Source organism: Paroedura picta, chromosome 11, assembly GCF_049243985.1.
Source record: "Paroedura picta isolate Pp20150507F chromosome 11, Ppicta_v3.0, whole genome shotgun sequence".
Classification (NCBI taxonomy): Eukaryota; Metazoa; Chordata; class Lepidosauria; order Squamata; family Gekkonidae; genus Paroedura; species Paroedura picta.
The window spans coordinates 61,351,856-61,364,891 of NC_135379.1; the positions used below are offsets into that span (position 1 = coordinate 61,351,856).

Sequence of the window (13,036 nt, forward strand, 5' to 3'; positions counted from 1 at the left end):
TATGTCATCCATAGGCCTGGCCTTGGAAACAGTTTGGAATCATCAATTGGGACAGAACAGCTTATCCAATTCTGGTTATGCCGGTATAGTCCTCTTACACCTATGCTTTGGCATCTTCACTGATTGCATGTATATTACTGGGCCCAATTCAAGGCCCAGGGATCTTTAAAGTGCTGCATGACTGGGGACCCTCTCCCCCCCCCCCCCCAAAAAAAAAAAGGGGATTGCTTTTCCCTACATGATCCCATGTGCCAACCAATTTCGTTGGCCACCTCAAATTTAGTTGCTCCCTCTGGTTTGTGCATGCTCATTGTTAACACTTTGTCAAAGTAATTAATGCATGTTTCTGATTGGCAGCTGGTGGTGATATTTGTTGCAGGAGCTGTAGTTCTAACTGGATATATGTTTTACGTATTAGAGCCAGCTTGGTTTAGCGGTTAAGCGTGCGGACTTCTAATCTGACGAGCCGGATTTGATTCCATGCTTTCCCACATGCAACAAGCTGGTTGACCTGATGAAGCTGTTATGACTGAGCAGTAATATCAGGCTCCCCTCCCTCACATTGTGTCTGTTGTGGGGAGAGGAAAGGGAAGGCAATTGTAAGCCACTTTGAGACTCCTTTGGGTAGAGAAAAGCAGAATATAAGAACCAATTCTTCTCTTCTTCTTCAGTAATATCGGGGCTCTCAGCCTCACCTCCCTCACAGAGTGTCGGTTGTGGGGAGAGGAAAGGGAAGGCAACTGTAAGCCACTTTGAGACTCCTTCAGGTAGAGAAAAGCAGCATATAAGAACCAACTTCTTCATCTTCTTCTTCTTCCTCTTCTTGGGCTTTGCCATCTCGGGGCAGTATACAGCCAGTTAATAACAATAAACAAGTACTAAAATACGCAATAAAAAGATAAAAAATATATGACTATTAACAATAAAATCACAGCTATTAAATAAATACTATATTAAATAAATACATTAGGATACAGTGTTCCTCTGTTTTAGTTGTTTTTGTTCAATTTTACAGAAATACCGCTTGGAAGTTGGGATTCAAGCTATGGATCATCTTCTCCATGTTCTCCAGACAGATCGGTAAGCACTTGGCTGTTTGGCTCTTCCCTTGTTTTGAAAGTCACACTAGTATGACAACGGCAATGGTAGCATTGGGGTGTCACAGTGAGAGTGGTTTGCTGAAAGCTTTCTTGATTGCGGAAGCCCCAGCTGGATTGCCAGGCATCCACAGCAGACCACGGCCACCCGGTGGTCTCTTGCTTAGCTCTTTCCTTCCCCTGAGCAGGATCTCTGGATGCCATCCCAAGTTTCTCAGTGTTGCTCAGCTGAAGATGGAGGAACTTTGCCATGGCTGCAGCCCAAGGGCTGTTGCTTCTTAGTGAGAAAGAAGCAGGGCAGTTGCAAGCAAGCTTGGTGGCCTCCTTCTGCGGATTGTTCCCTCATACAAAGAATCTGTGCTCCTCCTCCTCCTCTCTCCTCCGCCATGTTCCTCATCCTATCGTACTCCAAAAGGAGAGGTCTGGCACAGCTTCTTCCCCCTGCTTCTTGTCATTCCACCATATTTCCCAGTTTAGTTTCCTCTAAAAAGTTGTATAAAGCATCGCCAGAAGTCCTTCATTATGGCTTCACATAGTGTGTAAGGGAAGGGGGGGGCGTGGCAGATGGTTGGGTGTGAACAATTGGATTATGACAGTTCTTTGCCCAGAGCACATTGGATCTTGTATGTTGGCAGTCAGCAAAAGCACATGGTTGGGATTTTGATCTCTAAATGGTCCGAAGACTGCAGAGCAGCACATAACAACCCTGTGAGGTATTCTAGGCTGAGAGCTAAGTCTGGGGTTAGTTTGCTGAGGCAGCACCAAGGCACACAGCACAACCTGCTGCTGGTCAGGATCCACAGAGAGGGGACAGTGGCCTACACTACCCTCTGCAAGGGTTGGGTTTGAGCTCTTCCTCAGGTAAAGAGTCACAACTCAACCCTTCCAAGACAGAGGTCCTGTGGCCGGGGGGTAGGGGAGCAGATCAGGAAGCGTGATTACCACTCCTGGCAGGGACGCAACTTACGATCGCGCCCCAGGTCAGGAATTTAGGTGTGGCCATCGATGCCTCCCTAACTATGGAGGTTCAGGTCAAGAAAGTAGCTGGCCAGGCATTACCACCTTCGCCAAGCCCAGCTACTAGCACCCTATCTGTCCCCCGAACACCTGGCCACTGTGATCCATGTGACAGTCACCTCCAGAATATATTTCTGTAACTCGCTCTACGCGGGCCTACCCTTGTCCTTGATCCGGAGATTCCAGCTGGTACAGAATGTAGCTGCTAGGGTCCTCACTGGAACATCATGGAGGACCCACATCCAGCCTGTCCTGAGGCAGCTGCACTGGTTGCCAGTTGTTGTCCGGATCTGGTTCAAGGTTTTGGTTTTAACCTTTATGGCCTTACGCGGGTTGGGACCCACATACCTGAGGGATCGCCTATCGCCCTATGCCCCCCACAGGGCTTTACGCTCTGTGGGTGAGAATTTACTGGTCATTTGCGGCCCCAGAGAGGCACACCTGGCCTCAAACAGGGCCAGGGCCTTTTTGGTCCTGACCCTGACCTGGTGGAATGAGCTCCCAGGTGAGCTGCGGGCCTTGTGGGCCCTGCGGGACCTTTTGGCATTTTGCAGGGCCTGCAAAACGGAGCTCTTCCGCCAGGTCTACAGTTGAGGCCGGGATAGTGCAGGAAGAGCAACTGGGATCCCCCTGATGTCAACAATGAATGCCACCTCTGAGTTGTCTCTCTTTTCTCCTTCCACTCATAGGAGGGGGGTGGGGTTTGAGGGCTCCGCCATGTTCATTGCTGCTGTTGTTTTTTGATGTTGTGAGTGTCTATTTTAATTGGGTTTTAATGGGTTTTTAGTCGGACTTTGTAAACCGTCACAAGCCTCTCGGGAGTGGCGGTTAATAAATAAATAAATAAATAAATAAATAAATAAATAAATAAATAAATAAATAAATAAATAAATAAATAAATAAATAAATAAATAAATAAATAAATAAATAAATAAATAAAAACAGGGCAGCTCTGGCAGCTGCTCCTCCCGGCCTTTTGGAAGCGTGAGAGCAGCAGGGGGAAGAGTAATCTCTAAGCTGCCCTGGCTATGTGCTGGCCAGGATGCAGTGAGACCAAAGAGACCAAGGCCCAGAGCAGGGGTAGTCAAACTGCGGCCCTCCAGATGTCCGTGGACTACAATTCCCAGGAGCCCCCTGCCAGCGAATGCTGGCAGGGGGCTCCTGGGAATTGTAGTCCACGGACATCTGGAGGGCCGCAGTTTGACTACCCCTGGCCCAGAGTTTCCGCTGAAACCAACAAACAGCCCCTGGAGTGAGAGAACGGCAGAGCCCAATCACCCTTTCCAGCTCCCTGAAAAACACATGGGCAAAAGATACACATGCTTGTTCCCATGTACTAAGAGGCTGTGCCTGTCCTTTTTGCAGTTCAGATTCTGAAATAATTGGCTATGCTTTGGACACTCTCTACAATATCATATCTAACGACCAGGAAGAAGAAGAGCAAGGTGAGCCCTTTCTTTTCCTATATGTTCTATCTTTAACAGTCCTTACATTGAACTTGGCTTATTTCCCATATGTCTGTAACATGGAGGAAAAAAAACAAAACACTGGATGGTATCATGGAGTCATTCCATTGCAGAGGTAGATGCCTGGTGGAGGAGCTCCCTTTTGCGGGCCCTGCGGAATTGTGGAAGTTCAGGCAGGGCCCTGATCTCTTCGGGGAGCTCATTCCACCAGGTGGGGGCCAGGACTGAAAAGGCCCTGGCCCTTGTTGAGGTCCGACGTGCCTCTTTAGAGCCAGGGATCTGCAGCCAGTTGGAAGTGGCAGAGCATAAAGCTCTTCTGGGGGTATAGGCAAGGAGGCGGTCCCTCAGATACACTGGGCCCAGACCACGTATGGCCTTAAACCTTAAGCTTAATCCGGAATTCAACTGGGAGCCAGCTGAGTTCCTGGAGTACCGGCCAGATGTGAGATCTCCATGATATCTTAGTGAGGATCCTGGCAGCGGCGTTCTGCACCAGTTGTAGTTTCCGGATCAAGGATAACGGTAGGCCTGCGTAGAGCAAATTGCAGAGGTCCAGCCTAGAGGTGACGGTCGCGTGGATCACTGTGGCTAGGTGCTCTAGCTCCAGGTAGGGCGCTAGTAGTTTGGCTTGGCGGAGGTGATAAAATGCCAGCTGTGCTACCTTTGTGACCATTGTAAGGGAAGCATCCAGAATCATGCCCAGGTTCCTGGTGGAGTGAGTCGCTAAGAGCTGCACACTGTCCAGGGTGGGCAAATGCGCTTTCTCCCATGGTCCCTTCCTACCCAACCACAGGACCTTCGTCATTGCAGGGTTGACGACTCTGCTTGATCCATTTCATCACTGCTTCCAGGCTAAAGATTCGGGGGGGGGGGGAGTCAGGGCGGCTATCCATCAGGAGGAAGGGTTGGGTGTCATTTGCATATTGGTGGCAACCCAGCCCAAACCTCCATACCAGCTGACCAAGAGAGCGCATGAAGACATTAGATAGGATAGGAAAGAGGACTGCTCCTTGTGGGACTCCACATGTGAGCTGGTGACGGCTAGATACTCTCTCTCCTATTGCTATCCTCTGTCCATGACCCTGGAGGAAGGAGATCAGCCATTTGAGGGCTGTCCCCCGTATTCCAGCGTCAAAGAGTTGATTTTTATACTCTACTTTTCACTACCTAAAGAAATCTCAAAGCAGCTTATAATAACCTTTCCTTCCTCTCCCCACAACAAACACCCTTTGAGGTAGGTGGGGCTGAGAGAGCTCTGACAGGACTACACTGTGAGAACAGTTATAACAGGATTGTGACTTGCCCAAGGTCACCCAGCTGGCTGCATGTGAAGGAGGATTGCCAAATTAGAAGCCACTGTTCTTAACCGCTACACCCAGCTGTCAGAGCATGTTTCTAGTGCATAAATCTTCTGCTCCAGAACTAGAGCCACAAAAAGGATGTAGCAGGTATAGGGGTTTTTCCCAGATGCTCACTTTTGGTGAAATTACTTTGCTTTGGTAAATATATAATCAGAAATGGTTCATTGCTTATCCTTAACCAACACAAAGGGAATAAACTTCATAATTTCTGGAAATTTTACCTCTCTAGCTGGAGTTAAATTAACCTTCATGAGCTGAGTTTCTGAAATATCCATTCCTCTAATTCCTGTGCTAGGAACTATTTTAACTGCCTCAGTGATGTGTCATTTTCCGCTAAACCAGCTAGAATTATAGTGATCTTCGAAACAATGGAATGTAGTGTAAGAACGCAATGGAGATTAATTTTTACCCTGGTACCAATTCTATGGCTGAAACTGATCTGGGTATTCCTCTGTATCTGGCAAGGCCATCTTCAAGAGTAAGGAGCAGTCTGCCTGCACTAGTCACAGGCAAGCTGAATTCCTAGCTGGGAATGTGATTCAGAGCTATCCCAAAGCAGCACACCTTTCCCCCAAAGGGAAGCAGAATTCTTCAGTCTGGGCATCTTGGGGGCTGAGGGGTTTTTTGCAGTCATTTATGAGAAGGAGCACAGAACCATGCATAAAGGTGTAGCCCTGAGCAGAGGAGGTTGCTCAGTCTTCAGTCGCTGTACTTGAGCCATGCTTCATCTACATTTTCTTAACTGAAGCATTATCACTTTAAGAGTAGGAAAACTGCTTATATTTCCAGGAGCTGTGCAGATGGATAACATGTCCCTATAAGTCTTTTAGCAAATGACATCTTAAATTCACGAAAGCTCCTGCCCTGTCATAGATTTAATTAGTCTTAAAGGAGCTCCTGGGCTCTTATTGCTTTCTGCATTCAGTAAAGATATCTGGGGGCCATTCCACACCCAGTAAATGAAGTGAATGGGCTACTTCTTGCAGACGCTTTTTTGTGAAGTTTTACATGACGTTGTCAGCATGCAGTGTTCCAGCAGAAAACTGGCAGCTACATCCCCCATTTTAAAGTGCTAGCTGGGGAATCCACAAAACTGGATTCCCCAGCCTTGTAGGGCAAGTGAGAGGAGAGGAACCAGCAACCACTAGCGAAATTGCTGTGCATAGCGTGATCTCTGTCTCCAGCTCCCGCCCTCATGCCCGCCTCCTTTTCCCTTCTCCCTGGAACTTTTTTTTTTTTTTGTAGCAAGCTGCTTGGAGCAAAGAATACGCGTTGCTTAAGCCAAGCAGAGTAAAAAAATGTCCACCTACCAGATTGCCACACAAAGCATGCCTATCAACGCCCCCCCTCCCCCCCAAAAAAAATGAAATCGGGGGAAAAATTACTTTTGTGAATCTTCAAGCCTCATAATTCCAAAATGAGGTGGCATTAAAATATGCAGTATGCATCTATGATTAGATGCATAAGCATAGCAACGGAGAATTTCTACTTTAAAAAAAAGATCATTTTCCCTTTAAAGTTATGAGAAAGTTGATTGGTTGGCTGCCATAATTGACAGGCAGGGAGAGACTCCCAGGTATTGCGAGTCCCTCTCCATAGCCAGAATATCATGGATACCTCCCAAAATGGAATGAGGGTTTGGGCAAAGGAAGAGAGAAGCACTAGGATGGTCACTGATGGGGGTACAGTTCTGGGATGGAGAGGGTTGGTGGTCCCAGACAGGACTTGCCACTGGCTGAATCTTTTGATTTTCATTTAGAGACAGCCTAGCAGGGTGGGAGAGAGCCAGAGCCTCTTGTGGCACAGAGTGGTAAAGCAGCAGGTATGCTGTCTGAAGCTCTGCCCATGAGGTTGGGAGTTCGATCCCAGCAGCCGGCTCAAGGTTGACTCAGCCTTCCATCCTTCCGAGGTCGGTAAAATGAGTACCCAGCTTGCTGCTGGGGGGTAAACGGTAATGACTGGGGAAGGCACTGGCAAACCACCCCGTATTGAGTCTGCCATGAAAACGCTAGAGGGCGTCACCCCAAGGGTCAGACATGACTCGGTGCTTGCACAGGGGATACCTTTACCTTTAGCAGGGTGGGAGTTCATGGACTGGGGGACAAGGCTGTGGAGTTGTGGGCTGACCTCTGCATGATGCTGAGTTTAAAATGTTGGGGATGTCTGTCAACTAATCCAATAACCAGTGTAGCATTCATCTAGATTTCATCTTTAAAATTGGCTGTAAATTGCGAACTAGTCTTTTGTGTAACATTGCCTCATGTTTGAACTTCTCTTTTTTATCTGCATTTACAGATGATTCTGAAGGTAAAACAAACTGAGTTTCTGTCAGCATCGTGTGCCTTATGCATAGTTTTAAGCATTAACTGGTTTGCATTCACATTTGAAAAGGGATACTGTGAAGATGTTTGAAAGCATCTAAAGCATAATACTGTTTGCTCACTTTAAATCGAGAATTTGTAACTGTTAGAGGGAATAGTTGGGGAGGGATATGTAGCAATGTCAATTACTGTACTGAAAGATCTCCATTATTGTTCCGTTAGTTTAAGGCAGGGGTAGTCAAACTGCGGCCCTCCAGATGGCCATGGACTACCCCTGGTTTAAGGTATTTGTATCCCAACTTATGCCTCTCTGGGTGGCTAAACAAAGGGTCAGCAAGTGGGGAATGGAGAGAACGCAGTGACATTGTCAAATAGCCCAATGAAAACACCACCACCAGATTGGCCCTGTGCTGAGTTCAGCTGGAAAAGGGAATGACCGAGCAGATGATGTTAAGAAATAAGTTCTTAATGAGTGCTTAATTTACAAAATAAATTATTGAAGGACTTTGAGCCTCCACATTAACTCCTTTACAGTGTCCTTTTAAATGCTATGTACATGAGCATGCCTTATCTCATCTGTTTTCATTGTTTTTCCCTGATTAACGTTATTTTGGGTTTTCAGATTTACTTAGAATAATTGAGCAAACATACAATTTGAAGAAATGCTGTATCAGGCCCTGCTTAGTGAACAATTCAAAAATGGATCTTAAAATGTGCGTTGCAGTGTTGTTTTCAAGACTTGAAATATATATTTATAAACTGCTTAATACAATTCTTCTTAATATTTATATGCATAAGAGATAAAACATTGCTTGACTAATATCATAACTCTTCTGTCACTGTGCATGCATTTGCGCTTCACAATATTCCTAGAATTTGTCTTTTGGTCACTTAGTTTAATGTTTTAGAACAGTGCTTCCCACCCTTTTCAAGTATGAGAACCCCTTTTTATCAAAAACATTTCAAATCTCTCATGTGGATAGTAATTGGCAAGATGTTGGAGGTGGTGGTAGATTGGCTCAGAGCAAGTCACCTGACATTAAACCCTTCAAAGACGGAGGTTGTGTGGCTGGGTAGGAAAAGACCAGATCAGGAAGCGTGCCTACCAAAACTTGACAAAGTGCAGGTCTCAATTGTGCAGATGGTCAGGAACCTGGGCATAATCTTCGATGCCTCCCTGTTGATGGAGGCTCAAATTACAAGAGTAGCACAGCTGGCATTCTTGCATCTCCATCAATCTAAGCTGCTTAGCAGCCTATCTGGACCCAGAACACCTAGCTACAGGGATCCATGCAAACGATCACCTCCAGACTAGATTACTGTAACTCACTCTATGTCAGTCTTCCCTTGTCCCTGCCCTGGAAATTGCAACTGATCCAGAATGCGGCTGCATGGGTCCTCACCCAAACACCCTGGAGGTCCCACATTTAGCCGGTTCCCTGACAGCTGCACTGGTTCCCAGTTGAATTCCCAATCTGGTCCAAGGTCTTACACAGGCAGGGCCCTATATATCTAAGGGACCACCTATCTGAAAGCATCCCTCCGAGAGCCCTTTGATCAGCTAGTGTAGTGGTTAGGTTGATGTCGTGGTTAGGAGTGCGGACTTCTAATTTGGTGAGCCGGGTTCGATTCTGTGCTCCCCCACATGCAGCCAGCTGGGTGACCTTGGGCTCTAACCGAGCAGTGATATCAGGGCTCTCTCAGCCTCACCCACCCCACAGGGTGTCTGTTGTGGGGATTGGAAAGGGATGGCAACTGTAAGCCGCTTTGCGACTCCTTCGGGTACAGCGGCATATAAGAACTAACTCTTCTTCTTTGTCATCCCTCCTCATCCCTCCCTCCCCCCTTTATGGGGCTAGTGGTTCTAATTTTAATTAATTTTATAATAATTTAAACTGTATTTTAAATATTTTACTAGGCTTCTACTGAGCTTGTTCTTGGTTTTCATATTGTTTGTTCTATTAAGCCTAAATTGATTGTTCTATTAAGCCTATGTTGTTTCCCACCCCAAGGGGTCCAGTCTTGAAGGAACGATATAGAAGTTGCATAATAATTAAGTAAAATAAATTAATATCATTCATTGGGAAGATTAAACTGACCATGCTTGATTTGCATATGAATTTGAAGACCCTTTGCTATAACTCTGTTGACCCCGCAAGGGTCCCTGGGAACTACTTTTTAAAAGGTTTGCAAGGCTGACTCAGCCTTCCATCCTTCCGAGGTCGGTGAAATGAGTACCCAGCTTGCTGGGGGGTAAACGGTAATGACTGGGGAAGGCACTGGCAAACCACCCCGTATTGAGTCTGCCATGAAAACGCAGGAGGGCGTCACCCCAAGGGTGAGACATGACTCGGTGCTTGCACAGGGGACACCTTTACCTTTTACTTAACGTGTTGCATAGTTGATGAGAAACTTGGATTGTTTTATTTTAATTACCATAAGTTTTATCTGTCTCCCCATCAACTGCTGCTTAGAGATGGTCTGCCTCGGATGCAAACTTTCTGTGTGGCTGTTATGTTATGTTATCATCAGTGTCTTGTAGCATTGAATTCTCTAAGTTAGTTTATGCAACGTGGAAAGAAGATCGCTTCTTTTTATCTGTTCTGAGCCTACTACACTTCAACCTCATTTGATGCTCCTCCTTAAAAAGTGGATGAAAACAATTATTATATCCTCTGTGCTGAGTGTAATTTCCTTGATCTCTCCACTTTGGGGTCCTTTTGTGAAGTAAGAAGCCCCAGGCTTAGAGGGAAGGGACTGCAGCTCCCTGTATTTTCTTTTCGACACTTTCCCTATCCCTGAGAGATCTGAGGTGACCCCCAAAGAGCTCTGCGGTCAGCAAACTCTAGTCTGCTGACAATCCCCAGCCTGGCCTTTTTGGCCCTGTCTCCAGCCTGGCGGAATGAGCTGCGAGCCCTGACAGCACTCTCCAAGTTCCAAAGGGGCTGCAAAGCAGTGCTCTTCCAGCGGGCATTTGGATGAGGTCCAGGCTGCACCTCAACTATCCACCTGGCCCGCTGCCTTACCCCCATTTGGGGGGGGGGGGTTACTGTCGGATGGGTACCCCCTCTTTAAGCCAGGCTTTTCTGATATGCATTCCCCAATTTATTCAGCTGGCTTGTTGCATTGTTAGACTAGAACGAAGCAGGTTAAGAGGAGTTAGGCAACGGGTTTTAATTGAATTGTAGAATTTTTATTCAGATGTATTGTATTTTGTATTCTTTTGATTGTTATACACTGCCCTGAAATCAATTTTAGGAGAGGGTTTTGGAGGTGGTTTAGAAATCCCAAAATAAAACAAAGAAGATGGGAATGTGGACCACAGCCCCCCTGGTGCTGTGTTTGGTCCTAGATAATTTGGCACCACACACTAAGAGCCCTTCGGCTTATGCCCAATGGTTCATGCTAGGTTTGCATGTGTAAGTATGCTTACATGCACACAAGTCCATTTTTCTTCAATGCCATCACCCCACACTAAATCCAGCCTCTCATGTGGCTTGGGGAACACTAGTAAAGGCTGGCTCTGAGCATGCATAAAGGGCAGTTTCACAGTTACTTCAGCTCTCCCCAGTGCATGTGTGAGAAAAGGTCAGGAAAGAATCGAGGCATGTGAGACAGTCTTCTGTCTGAGGCAGGGAAGACTTTATGAACTGCAGGTTATCAAACTAGAGCACAAGACAAGGGTACTTTCTTGAAAAAAGAGGTAAGGTCGGTCTGACATGACTTGTTCTTGCAAGACCCATGCTGAGTCTTAGAAATCACAGCTCTCTGTTCCATCTGCTCAAGGACTGACTGTTCAATGATTTGTTCCAAAATTTTGCCAGCTATAAAGCTGACGGGTTGATAGCTACCCGGATCCTCCTTTTTCCCTTTCTTGAAGATGGGGACAACATTTGCCCGCCTCCAATCGTCTGGCACCTCCCCTGTTCTCCAAGAAGTGTCAAAAATAATGGACAGAGGTTCAGAGATGACATCTGCAAGTTCTTTTAGTACCCTTGGATGGATGCAGTTCATCCGTCCCAGAAGACTTTATTACACTTAAAGAAACTAGGTGTTTGTGGACTGCCCCAACTGTGATCCCAGGGCACCATTCCCATCCCCCCTGTTTTGTTACGTTTTGCCACTATTTGCCTCACAAGAGAAGACTGAGGAGAAATAGGAGTTAAGCAGTTCAGCCCTCTCTTCATCATCTGTCCTCGCAGTGGTCCTATTTTTTTCCTTACTTAAAAGATAACTAAAGAAGCCTTTTTTTTTTTGCTATGTTTAGCATTTCTTGCTAGCCTAAGCTCATATTGAGCTTTAGCTTTTCTAACACTCTCCCTACAATTATTGGTTATTTGTTTATACTCATCCTTGGTAATTAGGCCTTCCTTCCATTTCCTAAATGACTTTTTTTTTTATTCCTCAAATCATTTGACAACTGCTTATGGAGCCACCTTGGTTTCTTTAGGCTCCTTCCAGAAACTCCCAGGCCTCTTGGACTCCCCTCTCTTTAAGTCTTTCAGACAACATGCATTTAAGTCTGTTGAAATCTGCTTTCCTGAAGTCCAGTCTATACGTACTACATAACCTCCGCCCCATCTCTCGGGCCACTAGGGTGGAGGCAAAGGTGAACAACCCACCTCCGACACTGATGCTGTGCAACGCCAGGTCCATCAACAACAAAGCCTCCACTCTGCAAGTGTATTTCGCAGAGCAGGGGGTAGACCTGGCATGCCTGATGGAAACCTGGACCAGGGACGGTAAAACAGTCGCCCTTAAAGAGCTAACCCCTGCTGGGTTCTCTGTCCACCATCAGTCACGGACTGTGGGGTGGGGAGGGGGTGTGGCAATCCTGATCAGTGACAACATCTCCTTCAGGGATCTCTGTGCCAAAAATCCCAGGGATTGAATGTGTTGGTCTCTGGTGGGGTACAACTGAGAGCGTGGCCATCTGGCTGGTGTATCGCGCACCCAATGCACCTCCAGATGGCCCCCTAGTGAAACGCAACTGCATTCTTGCTGACACTCTTGCATTTTACGGCTCTCTTCTCCCCTGTGAAAACAGGGTGCTGTCGGACCCCTAGAATCCCCTGAAGACCTTCAATGCACCTTACATCCCTGTGTTCAGCTTGGTGTTGTGGTTAAGAGTGGCGGCTTCTAATCTGGCAAGCCAGGTTTGATTCCCTCCTCCTCCACGTGCAGCCAGCTGGGTGACCTTGGGCTAGTCACAATCCTGTTGGAGCTGTTCTCATAGAACAGTCCTGTCAGAGCTTCCTCAGCCCCTCCTACCTCACAAGGTGTCTGTTGTTGGGAGAGGAAAGGAAGGTGATCGTAAGGTGCTTTAAGATTCCTTTGGGTAGTGAACAGCGGGGTGTAAATGCCAACTCTTCTACTGCAGATTGATTGCTCTTGACAAAAATGTTGAGGCTGCCTTGAGGCTGAACTGTAATTATGTTTTCTTTAACTGTACAGAAGAAAATTCACAGAAGCAAATGGAAGACCTTGGAAGTCAGTTTACAGAAATTTTCATAAAGCAGCAAGAAAATGTCACCCTTCTGTTGACTTACTTAGAAGTGAGTATTCCCTTAGTCTGGAGATCGGAACAGGACACCCACCTTAGCAGGAACAGGCAGTGGCTATTGGGCGGGGGGAGCTTTAGCTACTTGCTGACATGCTTCATTTATACCCTGCAGAGTTGGCTGCAGAGGAAAGGACACGCAGTAATGGGTTTAAACTTCAAGTACAACGATATAGGCTAGATATCAGGAAAAAAATTTTCACAGTCAGAGTAG

General features: G+C 46.5%; 1 protein-coding gene across 3 annotated transcripts in view; it reads left to right on the forward strand.

Moving 5' to 3' along the window:
* Positions 1-13,036, forward strand: part of USO1 (USO1 vesicle transport factor) — a 44,925-nt gene that overhangs the window by 4,115 nt on the left and 27,774 nt on the right. For 2 of the 3 annotated variants that reach the window (XM_077304689.1, XM_077304690.1), the window contains exons 3-5: positions 1,016-1,080; positions 3,480-3,559; positions 12,717-12,817. In XM_077304689.1, coding sequence (XP_077160804.1) covers positions 1,016-1,080; positions 3,480-3,559; positions 12,717-12,817 — 246 coding nt within the window. The remainder of the gene's footprint in view (positions 1-1,015; positions 1,081-3,479; positions 3,560-12,716; positions 12,818-13,036) is intronic. The other variant, XM_077304691.1, reaches the window with a different exon arrangement.